General features: G+C 34.7%; 3 protein-coding genes, 1 long non-coding RNA gene and 1 pseudogene across 10 annotated transcripts; 3 read left to right on the top strand and 2 right to left on the bottom strand.

The window, feature by feature from the left end:
* Window positions 1–183: 183 nt before the first annotated feature.
* On the top strand, window positions 184–4,092 carry LOC100179846 (lymphokine-activated killer T-cell-originated protein kinase). Of its 3 annotated transcripts, none has more exons than XM_026836112.1 (8): window positions 184–198; window positions 462–621; window positions 1,571–1,685; window positions 2,003–2,163; window positions 2,452–2,573; window positions 2,982–3,111; window positions 3,529–3,702; window positions 3,800–4,092. In XM_026836112.1, the coding sequence occupies exons 2-8, from the start codon at window positions 483–485 to the stop codon at window positions 3,991–3,993; spliced, it is 1,035 nt and encodes a 344-aa protein (XP_026691913.1). In that variant the 5' UTR covers window positions 184–198; window positions 462–482; the 3' UTR covers window positions 3,994–4,092. The 3 variants fall into 3 exon arrangements, with proteins under 3 accessions (XP_026691913.1, XP_002121200.1, XP_026691914.1); XM_002121164.4 differs by lacking the exon at window positions 184–198 and adding an exon at window positions 268–341; XM_026836113.1 differs by lacking the exons at window positions 184–198; window positions 462–621 and adding an exon at window positions 1,315–1,387.
* On the bottom strand, window positions 3,698–15,202 carry LOC100177492 (U3 small nucleolar ribonucleoprotein protein IMP3). Its single transcript, XM_026836122.1, has 5 exons — window positions 15,199–15,202; window positions 5,957–6,138; window positions 5,266–5,528; window positions 4,661–4,712; window positions 3,698–4,184 (listed from the first exon to the last, which is right to left on the bottom strand). The coding sequence occupies exons 2-5, from the start codon at window positions 6,088–6,090 to the stop codon at window positions 4,088–4,090; spliced, it is 546 nt and encodes a 181-aa protein (XP_026691923.1). The 5' UTR covers window positions 6,091–6,138; window positions 15,199–15,202; the 3' UTR covers window positions 3,698–4,087.
* LOC100175176 (speedy protein A-like) lies at window positions 6,101–11,292 on the bottom strand. Of its 4 annotated transcripts, XM_026836115.1 has the most exons (12): window positions 11,087–11,292; window positions 10,788–10,930; window positions 10,580–10,724; window positions 10,163–10,334; window positions 9,613–9,785; window positions 9,304–9,400; window positions 8,500–8,572; window positions 8,403–8,434; window positions 8,287–8,341; window positions 7,473–7,866; window positions 7,237–7,395; window positions 6,101–7,171 (listed from the first exon to the last, which is right to left on the bottom strand). In XM_026836115.1, the coding sequence occupies exons 1-8, from the start codon at window positions 11,167–11,169 to the stop codon at window positions 8,412–8,414; spliced, it is 909 nt and encodes a 302-aa protein (XP_026691916.1). In that variant the 5' UTR covers window positions 11,170–11,292; the 3' UTR covers window positions 6,101–7,171; window positions 7,237–7,395; window positions 7,473–7,866; window positions 8,287–8,341; window positions 8,403–8,411. The 4 variants fall into 4 exon arrangements, with proteins under 4 accessions (XP_026691916.1, XP_026691915.1, XP_026691917.1 ...); XM_026836114.1 differs by having other exon boundaries at window positions 7,473–8,434; XM_026836116.1 differs by having other exon boundaries at window positions 7,310–7,395; window positions 7,473–8,434.
* LOC113474558 lies at window positions 7,780–9,010 on the top strand. The gene is made up of 3 exons (XR_003396236.1): window positions 7,780–7,866; window positions 8,287–8,446; window positions 8,904–9,010. It is a non-coding gene; the product is annotated as an uncharacterized LOC113474558 (long non-coding RNA).
* On the top strand, window positions 11,591–12,669 carry LOC100185365 (annotated as a pseudogene). The gene has a single exon (XR_001974870.2). The product of XR_001974870.2 is annotated as an erythrocyte band 7 integral membrane protein pseudogene (transcript).
* Window positions 15,203–20,791: the final 5,589 nt, after the last annotated feature.

The following is a 20,791-nucleotide window of genomic DNA, read 5'->3' as shown; positions in this document are numbered from 1 at the left end:
TGAAACTTTTTATTGATAAAACAAGAAATAAGTGAAAAGATGGTTTAAATTCATTAGTGAATGTCAGAGTTGTAAAAACACCTATGGTATTTCTATGGCTCTGGTGAATGTAGGTTAGTGATAATCAAAATGTTTACAAGAAAATCGGCTCAACTTTAAGGATGATTGTTTTAACAACATGATAATATTGGCATTTGGGTAATTATCTAATATACTTAAACAGTAATTATGCAATGCTTTAAAATATCATAGCGCTAATAGCTTTACTTTTAAGTCTGGCCTTGGCCTAGCGGATCAACTCTATTTCAAAACCATTGTTCCTTTCTCTCATCTTTTCTAAGGTAAGAATTTCCCGGGAACTTTTGGATTTGATTTTATCGTGCAGTACTTGTTAATGTTATAGAGATTTTACGTGGAATTTTGGTGTAAAACAAAGGTTTTCTTATTACTTACGGTTCTAGTTTCAGATATATCGTAAAACAATGCAATTCGATGTAAGTAACTGCACGCCATTGCGGCATGGGCGAGTCCGGACATTGTTGAACGAATCGTCATTAGCGTCATCACCTTCTTTACAAATTCCTGCTTCACCATTCATGAAGCATTTAGGATTCGGAACTGGTATGTTACAGTTCTTCATTCATTGATGTGTTATTGTGTATGTTATGTAGTGAAAGTATAGTCATTCATAATTGTTCTTAATGTATTAGTTGTGGACTTGTGGTACATGATACTGCCCATGAATAAACATGACCTACCTAAAATGTATTGAGTACGTGATGGACTTAACCCAGACTGCAGAGTATGGCAGGTGCACGCGCGATTTTTTTACAGACTTTTGGTGATGCACGCCACAATTTGTCCCACGCACGCCAATTAATTAAACAAAGAAAAAAATACGTATTAAATTAAGTGAGATTTCCTAACGTGGCTTAAAAATGTACATGCTTCGCACTCAGATTTTTAATGATAGCACGCGCGCACGCGAAAAATAACCGTATTGCACGCGCGAGATCTCGTCAGGAACTGCCATACTCTGCAGACTGGGGCTTAACAGTGTATAATGCCAAACTAAACAAAATCCGGTGCTGGGGTCTTTATAATCAATACAGCAGCGATAAACCTTAGCAAATCGGTTTTAACCCCTCACACCTAAAAAAAATTGTTAAGGTATTTAGGTATATATACAAAACAAACTTTAAAATGTAATCTATTGTGCGGGACTCGAACCCGGTAGTAACAAAGCAACTGGATTGAAAGAATAACCACTAACTGTTACTTCACAGAGCCGATGTTAGTAGACTGAACGAAAGAGCATATTATATACCAGCTAACAGGGCTAATGTAGAAAAGATGTTTTTACTAGTGTTTTTATATATTTATAAAGGTATTTTTAGTATTTCAGTAATTAGTTTTACATCTATTAAAACTTTGTATAGTATTTTTGTGCGTTTTTCCAAAATTTCAAGTTTAAATATTTACCGCCACTTAGCAGGATTTTTTGCACATACTTCTTCCCGTAGTCGCATCTAAACTATATCAGTATGATTTATTGAGTCTTTTTATCCAGGTGTGAATGTTTATTTGATTGAAAGATCGCCACGTCAAGGCCAGTATAGATCACCGTGGGCAATTAAGAAGATAAATAAAAAATGCGGTGGGAATGAAATGACCTACATAGAAAGGTTACTGTTTTTATTTAAAGTGTTGTTGTTTATTTTGAGGGGCATTAAGCAAAATTTATCAAGGTGGTAGTTTCGTAAAAGCCATTTTTCTTTATATGTGATAAACACTGGCACTGCTATATTTTTAAATTCTTTAGTAAGAGCAGCATTTATCATATGTTTTATTGTTTTTGTAGTAGATTTTATATCACATTTCATTAATTAGTTAAAATGCCCCTAACTGTACACTGAGATTCAATCAGACTTAGCTGTTTTTTTTTGTAAAATATACTTTTGTAAAATATTTACAAAAAAGGCCAACAAGACTTCTCTTCCAGGTTAAAAGAGGAAGCGGCCATCTTAAAAAGTCTTCACCACAAAAACATTGTAGGTTTTCGAAGCTTTACAAAGTCAGAGGATGGAACTTTGTGTTTGGCGATGGAGGACGGAGAGAAATCTTTATTTTCTATGATTGAAGATCGAATGTCAACAGAGACTGGTGAACATAAGTCTAAACAACCTATTTAATCTTCAGTATCCATGTTAACATTAAGTAATATAGGCAAATATTAGGTATTGGTAAAATGGTATTTATTAGCAGATGTGCCTATGTAAATGTTCTACAAACTTATAAGGATTTTACTAAAAAATTGCATAAGCATGAATTTTAAAAATGTTCAGCTTCTGCAGCAAGGTTGTCTAGCATTTATAATTTTTGAATAACCCAACCCTACTAGTATTAGTCCCTAGTAGTCTTACTTGTATTTAAACCAGCATCACAATTCAGGACCGTTTCCAGTTCAATGCATTCTTGAAGTTGCTGCCCAAGTGTCAAGTGCCTTGGCTTATTTGCACAATGAAAAGAGAATTTTACATGGAGATTTAAAGAGTGCTAATATACTTGTACAGGTAAATTACTAGATTTCATTTTTTTTGAATGAATGTAATTATGTAACTTACTTTATCCTCGCGCGGCCCAAACATGACAGTCGTGTTCATACACCTCGTGCCAGTTTACGAGCTACCTTTTATGTTACTTTGTGGGTGATATTTTTTGGAGCAGATTTCTTCTTTTATTTTATGTATGACTGGTAATTTGGACAGCCCATTAATGACCACTGGGTTGAAGCAACTGCCGTTAAGTGCCCAAGGACACATACGCTCATAGTAGTAGCACGACTAGCACCAACAAACCTTGAATCCATTACCTCTGGGTTACAGGCAGACGCTCTAACCACCTTTGCCACGGGTGTTCTGTTTCATGCATCTGTGCCCGCTTACAAGCCACCGCTCAAGTGACTTTGTTAATATTGTCAGGGTGATTTTGAAGTCGTAAGAATCTGTGATTTTGGAGTTACAATTCAACTTAATGAACTCCTTGAAGCTTCAGATCCAGAGGCACAGTATGTGGGGACAGAATCATGGTGTTCAAAAGATGTAATGGACGGTATGTTGTGTGTGATGTTACTGTTGTCATGGGATGTTACATTATTAGTGTAACTGCAAACATTAAAGATGCCGTCGTGCAAAGACTGTTGTGTACTTTGTTTGATATAGTAGGGTGGGGGAAGATGGGACACCTTAAGCGCATAATATCTAAATGTCTTGATCGTGTTTTAAACAATTAACAACGGTCTAAGGGAGTCGTGAGGATATGCTTTTATAAGTCTTTGCGTTTTCTTTGTTTAATACCAAACGGGACGAGAAAATAAACTACTATAGTTCAAATAGTTTTAGCCTTAGCGTGATTTTAGACTGTTTTTGCTGCTTATTTTCTGCTATTTGCTGTTTTAATTAATTTGATCTTCCTTACTGTATTTAAAGACATAAATAATATTTTATGTTCTTACCTATTCCTACACAGGGGGTGTCATAAGTGACAAAACTGACATCTACGCATATGGGATGATACTGTATGAGATGTTAACTCTTGTGATTCCTCATATGCATGTCTTCCCTGAGGAAGAAGATTTTAGCATCACAGAAGAGTTTGAGAGGGAATTTGAACAAGCAGAGATTGAATATCAAAACAGTTTGGGTAAAATTTGGTTTATTTAATGTTTCATTTGCTGCACTGATATATTAACACCAAAACTAAATAGGCACAATTTTAAATAAAAATTGCTGTGTTACAGGAACAAGGCCTCCATTACTAAATTACCAGTACGACATTGCGTACCAGTCTGTTATTGAATTGTTCTGGGCTTGTAGTCAGTCTGCACCTGAAGATCGGCCTTCTGCAGCACAAATTGTTGAAGGTTTAAAACAACACACAGAAATTGAATCCTACATTGCAATGCCAGATCCCAAAGGAAAGCTGGAATTTTAATCTTTTATTTCTCTTGCCACCGTTGTTGTGTTTTAATGTGCTCTTTTAAAACTTCATTGCCATGTATGAATAAACCACATATCTAAAAAAAATATCAAACAAAATCGAAGTCATCTCGTTCATCATTGTACTCTCTTATCTTCTCTCTTATTTTAGAGGTTTCTTTCCAAGTTACGAAATCTTCAAGACTCCTGTGTAAGGTAAAAGGAAAAGTCAATTATAGCCTCTATACCTATTTACCCTCATGTTGCAGGGCAACGATAGTCGTTATATAATTATTAATTAACAGGTGTACTATTTCATACACCTTGTCCCTGCTTTAAATGAAACTTGCTGTATTCTCTCATGGCCAGAAAATGACAGCCTTTATAACACAAGTGTATTGTTTGTTTCATACACTTCATGCATGCTAGCTTATGAGTTACCACAAATGTAACTTTGTGGGTGCTTGTTTTTAATGGGATTTTTTTGTAAGGCAGACAATTTGGCGACCCATTAGTGACGACTGGGTTAGGGCAATTGGCCATTAGGTGTCTTGCCCAAGGACACATACGCCCACAATGGTAGAATCAACGAGCCTTGAATCCATAACCTCTGGGTTCGAAGCATACAACCCAGAAGGGACCACTGGGTTGAAGCATTAATTGTCTGGTTAGTGTTATTGTACCTGCTAACTAGAAATGCAGGGTCCATGATAACATTGGTACCAACTCTCACATCTGGTTTAATATAGTTAAGAAATTTCCAGGAACAGTTGCTTAGATTGATAAACTATTGTTTAAGTGGATAATGTTATAGACAAACTTTAATAAGCTAGCACAGTGCTCTTCAACCGGTGTGCACGGTGCACCAAAATATACCTGGGGTGCACCAGTACAAAAGGGTATATAAGGATACATTACAAACTTATTTGAGTCTTGTTTTGTCAAAGTTTTGAACATTTTTAACAAATTTAGCCACTTTTCTTTAACCGCAAACCACCTGTTCCTAATGATTTTGATTAGCAGTGCTTTTCCGACTAAACAGTAACCTATTCACGTACGCATTTCTCCTTGATGACGTTATTAGTTTTACGTTAAAGCAAACAGGGGTGCATGAGTTTGTTGCAACAACTTTAGGGGTTCATTAACCCAAGAAAGGTTGAAGAGCACTGAGCTAGCATATTAAAGTATTGTAAATATAAATTTTAGCTGTTATTTAACTGGATTAGAAGTTATACACAAATGTAATTTTTACAATTCCCTACAATGCAGAATATATTATAAAGGATACGTCCTTGTTCAATATAAGTTGTTGCCATTTTAAGAGTTTCAGCCATTCGTAACTTCACCATAATAACCGGCAACCTTCTCCGACAGAAAGACGAAGCAGTTATTTTATCAGCGAGTACAAGATTTTCTTTCGTTGGAATTATTCCCATTTTGTATAATTTTTCCAATAAATCCGCTGTAGATTTTACTCGAAATGGATCTTTTGGATCTAAGTCTTTTATCTTCCGACATATTGTCCGCACTTCCCTGCTTAGCTTGTTGTACCTATATTAACAAATTATTAACTTTTCAGCAGTAGTTAAATATTCTCGTTACAGATTAGGCTGGTGGAAAGTGTTAGAGGTTGGTAGTTAGGGGGCAAGAGCTAGTGGTTATAGGGGTTAGCGGTTATATGGTATCACAGTCATAGAAACACCGAGTACACCAACTGAGGCCACTTTGTGTCCACAATCGAGCAGAAGCGGTGACTTTCGCAATGAGTTTAAAGGAATCTGTTAAGTTTTGATTGTCTTTTGTTCGTGGGAAATTGTAAAAAGCTTATGTTTATCTTACAGAACATTATTTGCAAAAAATAAAATTACAATTAAATAACTAAAATGTCACAAAAAAAAATTAAAAATGCCTAATAACCTATTACTGCGACCACAAGTTGCTTTTATTTTATGCATATGTCAAGATCATGTATTACTTACGCGGTGTAATGTTCCCGTTTTTGTATTCGGTATTTTCGCATTACTTTAACTTCGTGTAAATTGTTGTCGGACTCCCAAGAGAAAAAGTCAACTTTTTTGAGCAGCTTTTTCTCGTGAAACCTCAATTTCCTCATTTTAATTTTATTTAAATGTCTAATTTAGTTAAGTGTATTAACTCGTCTCTGCAAATATAATACGGTATTAACAACATAATTTACTAATGAAGTTTGAGGTAATAATTGAATGCTAGTTCTTGTACCAACTTCATCACTAATACTGTAAATAAAACCTACATAAAATTACTTAAATTGCTTCAGTTTATGGCTTTGACAACACTGCAAAATAGAAATTGCTACAGGCATGCATTGAGGATTTAGATAAAAAACTAAACATGTGGTACTGAATGACATATTTGACATTGTATGATAGTATGAACAATGAGAATGATATGAATAATAATAGAACTAGGTATAAACACGGTGTTACATGCATAACATAGTGAACACAATATGAAATAGAATTTCGGAATGTATTGGTTTAGACAGGCAAGTAACATTTACTTTGAAACACAAGTTTGTTCATTAAAAATTACATGATGTTGAGGTTAAAAAGTTTAACGTAAAAAAATAAGTTATGGTTGTTTTAAAACAAATTTAAAGGGTCAGCACGATGTTATCTAAAGACTAAACAGTGATAAAAAGAGACTTGTTAAACATTCGAAACTAAACATAAATGGCAAGGTGAAGTTACATGCAAAATAACATATATACATATTTACATTGTAAAGTCCCATTGCCAATTTGTTATTCTGGTTCAGCATCAGTCTATGTGCTGTTCAATCAGTCTAATTATTTCCCACTGAACCTTAAGGTATTTTTTATATTCCATTCTGTTAAAGTGAGGTATTAAACTCATTGCAAAATAATAACCCTGATCTTGGCCGGCTGTGGACTTCGACTTAAGAAACTCCAAAACTGCATTGTCTATTTCAGCTTTTTTGTCTGCTTTTTGTTTTCTGTACAGATCTTTTTTGCTGCCATATCAGAGACAGGGGTTGAACTGCAAACAAGCTCATTGCTTTTAGAAATTTCAAATCCTTCTGCTGGTATTGCTCCAATATAAAAATCTTCTGGAGAAGGTTGTTCATTGCAGGTGAGGTCAATATCTACTGGTACAGTCGCTGTTGGTGTAGCAACGGACACATTTCCAGACATGCTGTAATAAAATCAAATTAAATAGCACATATATTATTGACTCCAATGTATACATGTATTATATACCTCCTGTGTTTAATAAATGGTTGTAAGAAAGACATTTTGTCTGCCAAATACCATTGACGTTTCATTGATGTACCTGAATCACTTTGCCCAACTTTATTTTCTCTTAAATTTTGTGCATATGTGTTTTGTAGAGTGTCCATTGCTTTTTACATGTATTCACTAAAAAAATAAAGTAATACATCCATGACAAACACGAATACATGTAAATATACTTAATTAATTAGGAATAAACTTACCATCATATCCAATTTCTGCTGCAATCTTTTTCCAAATTATATCTTGAAAATCACGGTTGCTGTACTTTGGACTTTTTTGCATCATATATATCCGACTGTGCACGAATTTCTTCAATCAACTTCTCTATACTATGCGTACTTAATGTCATTTTTGTCAAAATCTCGGGTAAAATAGTATAGAAATTGCACTAAACGAGCGTTTCTACCGATATTTACAGTGAAAAGCGAGATTAAGCACGAGGCAAAAGTAGCGCACGCACGCTCCAGTTTCATAAACTTGCATTTTGCGTGCCTTGCCGCATTGGTGCGTATCGAACAATAGAACAAACAGCGTTTCATCTGGAAAGCGCTTTGTTTAAAGCTTCATTGGTGGGAATTCGCCCTAACACCAAAAGTGCGAATAACCATACGATACATATTACTTCTGTTAGAAATATATTTCATGCATAACCAAAACTTAAAAAGCTTTATCCCTAAAAAGGCAGTGTTTTGTATATACCACTTGCAGTTAAAAACAAATCCCACAACTATTAGTAAACGTAATATATTTTTATCGACAGAAGTCAATTTATACAAAGGAAGAACTAATAAGATAACAAAATAAAAATTGGATGGTTGAGATAAGTTGTCCAAATGTGTAAAACAACAAAATCAATCAATAGTTCATTGCTAAACAACAGGATATTGTACAGAGAAGAAAGTGCTTATAAATGCAACTATTATATACTTATATGGGGCAGTACTGTTTGTATATTCTTGGCAGTATTGAAATAAATATAAACACATTAAACTAAAATTAACACTTTTTATGCAGCGAAGCAGGGGGGATTTCTTGTTCATACTAAAAGGTAAAGCACTGCAAAAGAAAGGTAAATGAAACAGAATATGCCAGACACGAAGAGAAGTTTTTGTACAATTTTATGCTTGCAGCAAATTACTTCATGACAAAGTTTCCCAAAGCTCTGAAACATGAGGTATGTTATAATTATACACTTGCACTAATTTAATTATATAATATTTAACTTACTCTCCATGTCAAAACTTGATTCCTCTGCATCACCCCTTTCAATATCCTTGGATTTCAACCTGGGCTTTGAACCCTGTAATAAGGAAGTTCATTTAATCTTAGTATTACCAGAATAAAGTAAGAATTATAGTTCAAGGACGCTTCCAATTTTTTTCACTGCACACACAGGCACCAAACAAAAAACATATGATGACCCAGAAAGTTACATAAGTGGTAATTCAAAAGTGGGCATGAGGGTTATTATAGGGACTGTCATGCAAGACAATCAAGCTTAGCAGTTAAACACGACGCATGCTAGGCCTATTTATTGTATAAACATGAGTTAGTTGATGGATTAATTTTGAGTTTGTCCGCTGGTCAAAGTTAACAAACTGTTTTCTATTTTGTATAAACTTGTTTTTTAGACGGACGACACAGTTGGTACTCAAGCCCCAATCGCGATAAAAAGAAAATATAAGTTTACGTTTAACCGTTATCTTTTACCCGACAAATACAAAACATGTGAAAAATGTGTTTTTTGTTGAAATTTTAACAACCTACAAAATGAATAAAAAAAATAGGCTTCCCTAGTACTGAAAAGTTAGTGAGTCTATTCATAGATTACTGACAAGTAATTTATTTTACAAAACTCCAGGACTGTACCTAAAAAAAGCAAACTCTGGTTTAATCTAACACAAAAGATTGCTGGTGATCAGTAATTGTTTGTTCAACTCAATAATATTTTAATGATTGGTATTACAGGTTAAAGTTATAAACCCTGTATCTTTTAGTTAATGAACATTGGTTTTCAAACTAGCTACTTACAATATTTCTATGAGTGAAGTATTCATCTGGTGAAGAATCAGTTGAAACATGGAGAATGTTCATGTCATCAGATATAATGCTGTCGTCTGAATAATACCTTTATAGCAAAATACAATGGTAAATAAACATACATATTAAAATGTATAAGTTGTTGCCAGATGTAATAGTGGGAAAGAGATATTCTGCCATTTGTTTTTTTTATCTTAGAGGAGTGATTTTTTATATCATATTTCATATGAATCATATGCCATACAGCAAGACATTATCTGGGGTTGCTGTTAAATGTCTTTGACATTAAGTTTAGCTTACCCACTACTGTTATTTATCTTAACACATATTGAACAAGGTATTGGTGAACGACCAGGCCCTCGTGGAAAAGGTTCTTTTTCTTCTTTAGATTTCAAATGATTTCTTTTGGCCCCACCGTGCACTTCATTGCGTTCTCTGCTCCATATCTCATGATCAGCTTGTATCTCCATTGCCTACGGGTGTAGTGTGTTCATGACATTATAGGATGGCATTGGCAATCATAGCTAGGAAACGTTTACTTTGTTTTAATAATTTTAGCTAGTTCCACTGTGTTTCTTACAGCAGAAAAGTGATAGAAAAACAGAAAATAGTTTTCTAATGCAGATAATCTGTAAATATCCAAATAAAGGGCTGATATTTGGCCAACGGAAATTTATTGTGCTCTAGTCATTACATTGTTTGTATATATACTTTTATAAAACTTAAAGCTGTGAACATGAAAAACTAAAAGCTGTGAACAAGTAAAATGTTCTTTCTTTGTATCAACTGATGAAATACAAGCTGTGATAAACTATTATCTCTCCTTTTTTTTGCTGTAAAACTCTTATACCTCCTCACAACATTTTCTACTGACTGATGCTCTGTGTTTCATTTTCCTCCATAGTTTTTCTCTCTGTGCGAGAAAACCTGGATACAAGTCTCTCCATTCCTCACCAAGCGCCCAAGGAAATATCTCATATTTAAACTCTTCTTCATCTTCCGCCATATCGTTTGCTAAATACCTGGGTTTGACAAGAATAAGTGTGTTTATCCTGTGTTTAAACATCATCACTACGTGTCCATTTTCAAAGCAAAAATGCGCAAACCCCCCCTTTTTTTAATTTCTAAATGCGCCTCTGCCAGTAAGCTATTAAAGCCAAAAGATGAAAAGCATTAACGTTGCTTAATGTTTGACACAAATAAACATTTTTCATTTAAATAAGATGTGAGAAAATAAAATAGTCCTATTCTATATGGGTAAACTTACAGTGCAGTAAAGAAGTTGATAACATTATATTCTGAAACATGTAGATGAGCTCTCTTGAAATAAGTCAGCACCATTGCAAGCAAATACTTGTCAGATATTCGAAAACAAGAATCCAGTGCCAAAAATTCTTGTATGGTATTATCCTCTGCGTGAAATGTATCGTGATCACAATAGTTCAGGCTGCATGTTTATCTCCTAAATTACTAACCAAACAAAGAGAAAAATGCATCAATTTCATTAATTGTAATATGTAAGCATGGTTTTGTAACGTTCTTTAACTTCTCCATGCTTTCTTTTGATCTTTTGGTAGGTACACAAATATCATGCTTTGCTTCTTGGCATTTACCCAACCTAAACATTTATAAATTAATATCGCATAAACTTTTCATTGCTTAAATACTAACGGCTATGTGCACAGTGCACTATGTCAATATTCACTACATAGTGGAGATAGTGAATATTGTGGACATAGCGAACATGCACTAATTAAAGAAAATGAATACTAACCTGCGTTTCTTAGACTTGTGTTGAGAATTTGATAAATATAAAACGTATTTGGTAACAACCTGATTACTGTTCATTTTTGACATACTTCTTTTTGTTAATGATATTTGAACGTGAGCTTACTTTTATAAAATATGAAGTAACAAATTCTGTCAATTTTAAACGTGCTCAGATAATGAAAAAGTAACAGACTGTAATTTCTTTTTATTACTTGATTTTGGGGGTTTGCTGTTTTCCGCCAAGATAAAATGGCGCGTAATTTAAATCCGCCTTTATTTATCATAGAAATTTAAGGTGCATTAGAATAAGAAGTAAGAGCCATAACCCCTACATTAACAGTGAGCACTACTAAAACAGGTGTTTAGATAAAGAGTGTACAAATAACATATTTTATAGTGTTATGTCTAGATTTTGTCGATACCTTAATACGTGGTTATTAAATTAAAAGTAAAGCGGCCTTGATGAAGTTAGACGTTGTAAAAGCAGGGTATGAACGTATGAAGTGTATTGTTGTGCGTAATAAATTACCATTGTTGTTGACTGGGTAACTGACAAACAATTGGTAACATTTCCGTGTTTATAACTCGAAAGCAAAGGAGTATTTTGCAACAGAACTAAGGGCCTTATGCAAAAGATACGACCTACGGAATACGGAAAAAGAATACCCCAGGTAGAAATGCAACAAAGGGCTGAACAAAATGCTCGATTTGACCAGAATAAAGCAGGAGGTGCGGGAATATGTGGTTTATTATTATTGGTTTTATCGTGTCTAGTTATGATTCCCTTCTTTCCTTTTGCTATTTGTGCCTCCGTAAAAGTGGTTCAGGAATATGAACGAGCGGTGATATTTCGGCTTGGCCGTTTGGTCTCTGGAGGGGCTAAAGGTCCAGGTATTTTCTTTGTGATACCGTGCACTGATGAATACCGCAAAATTGATATACGCACAAAGTCTTTCGACGTTCCTCCTCAAGAAATTCTAACAAGAGACAGCGTAACCGTAGCAATGGACGCCGTGGTTTACTACAGAATATTTGATGCTACGATGGCAGTTGCTAACGTCGAAAATGCCGATGGAGCGACTCGTCTTTTGGCACAAACAACGTTAAGAAACATGCTTGGTACCCGAAGCCTGTCAGAGATCTTAACAGGCCGTGATCACATTACCCACGAAATGATGGAACACTTGGATAACGCAACGGATGCCTGGGGAATCAAAGTGGAACGCATTGAAATTAAGGATGTTCGTCTTCCAATACAGCTACAAAGGGCAATGGCCGCGGAAGCCGAAGCGTCAAGAGAAGCCAAAGCAAAAGTGATAGCAGCTGAAGGAGAAATGAATGCATCGATAAAGCTTAAGGAGGCAGCAGATGTTATGTCAGGTTCACCTAATGCAATGCAATTACGATACTTGCAAACCCTGACTACCATAAGTGCGGAAAAAAATTCAACCATAGTTTTCCCGCTTCCAATTGATATGCTCAGTACCGCGTTCAAGAAGTAAAAAGTTAAGAATTTACCAATTTAAAAACTCTCCTAATTAAAAAAATATTTTGTTTTAGTAGTTTAGATACAATAAACACATTTGCAAAGTACATCAGCCTTATACAGTTTTATAGCAGGGTGGGAGAACACAGAATACCTTTAGCACACAATAAGGTGCGGAGGAGACGGTGTACCCTGCCTTACCACATATATTGCCCAATATTTCAAAAACAAAATTACATGGTGGATTTGGCGGGATACCACGAATCAGTTATATTATACCTTTATTAATTAATAAGAATTTTTAAAAAATACTAAAACACACGAGGAGTTATTTAGCGATTCGCACAACAGGTTTATTTCTACCAGTTCGAAACCACACGGGGTAAGACGGGAAAGTTTAAAATCCGTGTTAATTTTATTAAAAAATTATATGAATGAGTAAATGTAACTTACTTTATTCTCGCTTGGCCGGAAAACGACAGTCGTTATAACACGGGTGTTAATATACCTCGTGCCAGCTTACCAGTTGCCATGTCCTTTGTGATGGGTGATTATTTTGTGGAACTTTTTTATATGTGGCTGATTTGTCAACCCATTAGTGACCCCTGGGTTGGAGCCATTGTCGTTAAGTGTCTTGCCCAAGGACACTAACGACCACAATGGTAGCAGCGTCGAGCCGTGAATCCATTACCTAACGTTTACAAGCAGGCGCGCTCACACTTTGCCACGGCGCCGGACTGTCTATATACATAAAAAACACGAAAAAATATTCAACGCTTTGAAAATCAAATTTAAATTCTCTTTTTCTTGCAATACTGGTAAACTTTTTAACATGTCGCTTTTATTATTGTATTAGTAACAAAATTAATAATAACTATTAATAAAATTCACACATTCGCCACAAACTGGGTATTGCTACTACATTATTTTTCGCACAAGCCACATCTCATGAACTGTTTTCAAGTGCAAATGACTGAATTTCGAACATATTTACCATATATTGTCTTGTTTTTTATTTATTTGTATATGGTACGGCGGGGAAAAATGAGACACCTTTTCATTCTAATTACCCGTCTTATTTAGCAGTATAAGAACACTCAATAAATTATTAAACTATGTCTTTACGACTTCTATAGACCGTTGTTATAGTACAATGGGGGAAAATGGGACACTTAAGCACATATTGCCAAGTTATTCCAAAATCAAAATAGATGACGTTTTTTGGGTAATACCAAAAGTTAGTACTATCATTTCTTTATTAATTGACAACAATTTAATAAAATATAATAAAACACACGGGTAGTTATTTAGCGATCCGCACAACAGGTGAAATTTTACAAAATCGAAAACACACACAGACTAAGATGAGGCAGTTTAAAATCATTGTTAATTTTAATTAATAAGTGTATTTATAAACAGGAGTATACGTAAATAACACAAAATAATACTGTACGCTTTGAAAATTAAGTCTAAACATTTTTTCTTGCCTACTGCTATAGTTTTTAACATGTTACCTATACATTATATTATTGCATAACAATTGGTAATGCTCGAACATCAATGGATAAATATTGTATCCTACAAATGTATATGAACTTGTAATAACAGAAAATTGAATATAACTATTGATAAGGTTTTTATTTTTGCTACAAATTGGGTATTACTACTCTGTTTTGGGCACAAGCCACTTCTTATAAGTTATCACCAAGTGCAAATGACCAAATTTCGAATATAATTTCAAAATATTATATTATTGTAACAGTATCTTATAGTTGAATAACCGCTGAGGTATAAATTACTAAATTTGAAGCAAAACTTTCAAAGTTTTTTGTTGTTTTTATCTCAAATTTAAGTCATATTGACCCCTGCCTATTTTCTTCATGTTTATATCTCAGTTGTGACGTCTTAATTTGCTTTATAATTCGCTCTTGCTTTGTAGCAGCTTGTTTATGTCCCCTAATTTTAATTTCTCATGCGTGTGTATTTAATGTGTTATGTGACGTCACAATTACGCCACGTTTTGGCTGCTGGTAATTATTTTTTATCTTTCTTTTCCGATCACCTCGCAGTCCAAGTGTACTGTTGTATTTATATCTGCCAACATCCATCTTGTTTGAATAGTTACCCCTGAGCGGCCCTGTGTGTGCCTGCTATCTTGTCCTAAAATTGTTCGGTAGGTGCTATGTTTTTTATATATCGTATTATTTTGTGTGATAGTATGTAAACCGTACGCCCTGTGTGTAGTGTGTGTACCATTTAAGTGTGTGTGTATCACTTAAGTGCCTGTGTATTATTTAATCGTGTATATATTTTTAGAAAACCGTGCGTACATACGTACCGTACCGTGCGTACCCGTACAAAATAAATTCGTTTACAACAAATCAACGTACGCGTTTTCGTCAATCTACAACCCTCGTGTGACCTGTCGGGGCGACCTAGGACACGCCTCTCATAGACCGTTACATCAGTTTTTTTTTACAAAACTAAAACTAGTTTTATGAGACAAAATCAAACTGTACGAAATATTCAAGGTTGTTTTATGAATCTATGAAACTAGTTTAATCGTTCGCACACGCAAACTAAAAAATCTTCAGCTTTACTTTGATTTAGCGAGCAATAAAAAATAGCACCTTACTATTTCGCATTTTTTACCTGTTCAAAGTATACTGTTTCTATTTCACATATTTTTTTTAAGTATTTAAAAACAGTAATCAGCTTTGACGGACGTTTTATAAAGTCGTGATAATACCAACGCTTATATATATACATGGAGCTATACAGAGAAGACGGAAAAATTTTTCCGCTAGAAGGCGATGACAAATTCGTTTCTCTATTTTATGGGGAGCAGTTAGTTTCATACACATAAGATATAAACCCCTAACCCCCAACTCCTAACCCCAAACTCGTCAAACAAAAAAAAAATATATAAAAAGTATTCCACTGTGCGGGACTCGAACCCGGTAAAAATGAAACAAAGAGAGTTTACGACCGCACGTAAACCGCTACACCACAGACTCGACGACAGTAAACAGAACGAAAGAGCGTATATAACCGACCTAATGTGGGAAATATGTTCTTACTAGTGTTTTATGTATTTAGAAAGGTATTTTTATTATTTAATTAATTTGTTTTACACTTATTAACACTTTGTAGTGTGTTTTGTTCGTTTTTCCGTATTTTTTAATTTAAATAATTACCGCCTCTAGCGGAAAAAAATTTCCGTCTTCTTTGTATAGTCCCATGTTATATATATAATGTGTATATATAAGCGTTGATAATACTGTCAAATAATTCTGTAACACGTCACAATTTTCGTGACGTCACATTTTTCGTGACGTCATTTTTTCGAGACCTCACTTTTTTCGTGACGTCACACTTTACGTGACGTCACATTTTTCGTGACGTCACATTTTTTGTGACGTCACATTTTTCGTGACGTTACACTTTTTATGACGTCATAATTTTTCATGACGTCACACTTTTGCATGACGTCATATTTTTCGTGACGTCACATTTTTTCGTGACATCATTTTTTCATGACGTCACATTTTTTCGTGACGTCATATTTTTCGAGACCTCACAATTTTTCGTGATGTCACACTTTTGCATGACGTCATATTTTTCGTGACGTCACATTTTTTGTGACGTCATTTTTTCGTGACGTCACAATTCTTATGACGTCATAATTTTTCATGACGTCACATTTTTTCGTGAAGTCATATTTTTCGTGATGTCACACTTTTCCGTGACGTCACAATTTTCGTGACGTCACATTTTTCGTGACGTCATTTTTTTGTGACGTTACAATTTACGTGACGTCACACTTTTGCATAACGTCATATTTTTCGTGACGTCACCTTTTTTCGTGGCATCATTTTTTCATGACGTCACAATTCTTATGACGTCATACTTTTTCGTGACGTCATATTTTTCGAGACCTCACACTTTTTCGTGACGTCATAATTTTTCTTGACGTCATATTTTTTCGTGATGTCACACTTTTGCATGACGTCATATTTTTCGTGACGTCATAATTTTTCGTGACGTCACATTTTTTCGTGACGTCATTTTTTCGTGACGTCACATTTTTTGTGACGTCATATTTTTCGTGACGTCATAAGAATTATGACGTCACAAATTTCATGACGTCACACTTTTTCGTGAAGTCATATTTTTCGTGATGTCACACTTTTCCGTGACGTCACAATTTTGCGTGACGTCATATTTTTCTTGACGTCACATTTTTTCGTGATGTCACGCTTTTGCATGACGTCATATTTTTCGTGACGTCACACTTTTTCGTGACGTCACATTTTTCGTGACGTCACATTTTTTCGTGACGTCATTTTTTTGTTACGTCACATTTTTTCCTGATATGACGTCACACTTTCGTGACGTCACATTTTTCGTGACAGTCACATTTTTCGTGACGTCATATTTTTCGTGACGTCACAGTTTTGCATGACGTCATATTTTTCGTGACGTCATCATTTTTTCGTGACGTCACGCTTTTGCATGACGTCATATTTTTCGTGACGTCACATTTTCCCGTGACGTCACATTTTTCGTGACGTCACATTTTTTCGTGACGTCATTTTTTTGTTACGTCACATTTTTTCCTGATATGACGTCACACTTTTGTGACGTCACATTTTTTCGTGACGTCACGCTTTTGCATGACGTCATATTTTTCGTGACGTCACATTTTCCCGTGACGTCACATTTTTCGTGACGTCACATTTTTTCGTGACGTCATTTTTTTGTTACGTCACATTTTTTCCTGATATGACGTCACACTTTTGTGACGTCACATTTTTTGTGACAGTACAGTTTTGCCTGACGTCATATTTTTCGTGACGTCACAGTTTTGCATGACGTCATATTTTTCGTGACGTCACACTTTTGTGACGTCACAATTTTCGTAACGTCACATTTTAGAGGGTGTTCAAGAGCTACAAAGATAAAGGAAAATTCCCTAAATTTTCAAAAATCCCAATATCAAAACAAGTTCAAGTGTACTGAAAGAAGTTTGGATCTACCACTGAGATACTGCTGGAGATATATTAAGAAAATATGTTAAATAGGATTTTTTTGTTAAGATAAAACATTTTCGTAGTTGTGAACGATTAAACTAGTTTCATAGATGCATAAAAAATACGACTAATATTTCGTCAAGTTCGATTTAGTCTTATAAAACTAGTTTTAGTTTTGTGAAATAAAAAACGAAAGATAAGCATGAGGAAAATAAGCAAGGGTCTATATGACTTTAAGTTGAAATAAAAACAAAAAATACTGTTTTAAAGATATTTATGCAAAGTTTGCACGGCAAAGAAACTAGCACAGTCGGCTAATTTTAATAAAGGTTAACTACAAGTTGCAGAAAACTGTTAATATAAAATTATTTCAATTTGGTGTCCCACTTTTCCCCACATTGTAGTTTTGTAGGTTTTAATTGACTAATTTATTTCTCAGGTGTGATTTAAACTCAATATACTGATATAATAACAAGATCATTTATGAAAAATATATTAGAAACTGAGTCAATTGCACTTAAAGATAATTTTTGAGATGTGGCTTGTGCAAAAAAGTACAGCAATGCCCAATTTGTAGCAAAAATGTAAACTGTATTAATAGTTATTATCAATTTTCTGTTATTACAAGTTTATGGACGGGATTTGATAGTTTCCGTTCCGATAAAATAACGATGCTGTCGCAAAACAATGAACCGTTCGGACAATGCTGAGAAACTCCGCTTGCTGTATATATTATGTTTATAACGTTATTCTCGCCCTGCGCCAGTGCTGTATGGGCAGTCGCGGACACTGCAAAGCTTTGCTGTTCTCACTGTTATCTGTAACGTGACGTCAGTGTCGTTTTGTCGAATAAAAGGGGTTGTAACCTGGACTTGGTATACAGTGTCGTTACTGTTCCGCTGCAGTCAGATTTCTGTTGAGCGCGGTGCGGGTACAGAGCTCGGGACAGTGAGGACGTGCACGGTTCAGAATCAAGTACGGCAGGTAGAATCAGGAAACCACCTGCGCCGCACTGATCCGCCCACAAGCACATACGATTGAAATATCCTGATCGTGTGTTACACCAGGGTATACTAAACAAGAGATCACAGATCGAATGAATGAGCACGTTTTAAACTAATTAGCATAATATAGTAGAGTCGGGGAAGATGGGACACCTTTAACACATAATATCCAAATAGCCTGATCGTGTTTTAAAAAGGTCTGTGGAAGTCGTGAACAACGGTGGACTGGGCTCGATCAAAAACAAATCTGAAGTAACCAACAAAACGGGTTCCAGTCGCCATTGGTGAGTGTGGAGGAGTAGGCAGAATGTATTTATACAGGTATTATATGCCTAACTAATGAAACTTATGACGTATGAGTATTGAGTGATTGGTAAAGAATATGTGTAAATACGCTTTGTACAACATCTTTGGATTTCTTATCTCACCAACACGTGCAGTCGTTTACTCCAAAACTCCCAATGTCCCACATTCCTAGAGATTAACGAATAAATGCTAGAATTAAAAATTGAGGTAAGTGCGGAAAAAAGTCGTCCAACAACAACAACAAGAACAACTGTTCGACGAAAAAGGATCTATTAGACCACTAACGTGCTCAACAAGTTTAGGTCTATGGAAGTCGTGATGATATACGGTTTTGTAATTCTTTAAATTTTCTTTGTTTACTACCAAATGGAACGGGAAAATAGAATAAAAAGGTGTTCTATCTTTCCTCACCCTACTATATATATGATAGTATTGGCTTCTGTCTTCTGTAAAAAGACTGCCAGTGATAACCACGTGATTACTAATGTGTGATTTGGTTCATGAACACATGACTTCGTCACGTGTAAACACGTCATAGAATCACGTGACTATACAAAGACTGTAAACAAAGCTTCAGTTCCTTATTTGCTGGGAAACTGAACTATTTTCTTCGGGGAACTGCGATTGCGACAAATGGGGAAACTTTATTGCAACGTAACTTTAATGATACGTGTACAATCGGCATGTGTAGATGTTTCGCATAAGCATAGTTCTATCATATGAAAGCTATAGTCAGATTAAGTTACAAGTCAATTTAGTTATTAAACTGTAATCCGGTATTACATTATGGGTTAAAAAGTTGTTTACCTGTGAAGTGTTTTTAACGATTGTCGGTTTGCTGCTAATTCCTTTCTTTAATATGTTGTAATTAATTTGATAGATATTTGTTGTTACATTTGACTTGAGGAGATAAATTACAATTTTGGTGTGATATATTTTTTAATCAAAGTTTTCGGAATTTCCGTTTAGAACTATGGAGTGCTAAAAAGTAAAACCTCTATTTTCTTGTTTGTTACTCTTAATAAGACTTATTTGATAAGTTTTCAGAGTTTATTACCTCTTATACTAAATAAGCAACGTTTATAAAAAGTTAATATCTGCTGGTGTCCTATCACTTAACCTTCAAAGGTTAAAATGGATTCTCATAGCAAAGATACATTTGTTATGGTTGTTGATTATAACGGAGAGTCGGACATATTTCAAATTGGTTACTGCATTAACTGGGAGGATGTTGCTGTAATGGTACGTTCTTAATGTTTGTATAATTTTAGGGTCCTCCTAAAGTGATGCTTTTTTCCACACTCTTATCAATATTTTGCTTTTGATTTCCTTCTTTTCGTTTTTACGGTAAAATAACTTAAATAATCCTTCGTATTAGTTTCGAAAAAATAAATAATAAAAAAGTTATGTTATGTTTATAATTACATACTTTTCTTCTGATTAGGTTTTTAATGTTGTTTGTTTAAATAAAAGTTTGTTTTCCATTATTGTTTTCAGGGTGTAACAGTCCGGCATTTTATCGTATAATTTTAAACTTCTGTTGTATAATGTATACCCTACATTAAACAACAGAAGTATTTAAAATAGAATGCTCTTAGTATATTTAGCTGTATTAAGATCAACTGCCACAAAATACTACCCAACCTAAGGCATGTCCAAAGTTTACCATAAAGGATATGGGCCATATATCTAATACTGAGTTTCTAATTCAAATCTGCATTAACAGCTTCTATATTTTTTCAGCTCAAAGTTAAATATGGTTACGAAGAGATGCCAGAGTTTGGATACAGTGACGAAGAGGATGACGTTATATGCTTGGACTCGCAAGGTAAGTTAACTAGCATATGCGTGTATGTAGGGTAGTGTGAATAGGCTATTAA

This window comes from Ciona intestinalis, chromosome 9 (assembly GCF_000224145.3).
Source record: "Ciona intestinalis chromosome 9, KH, whole genome shotgun sequence".
NCBI classification, from domain to species: Eukaryota; Metazoa; Chordata; class Ascidiacea; order Phlebobranchia; family Cionidae; genus Ciona; species Ciona intestinalis.
This window is presented reverse-complemented; position numbering and strand designations above follow the sequence as displayed.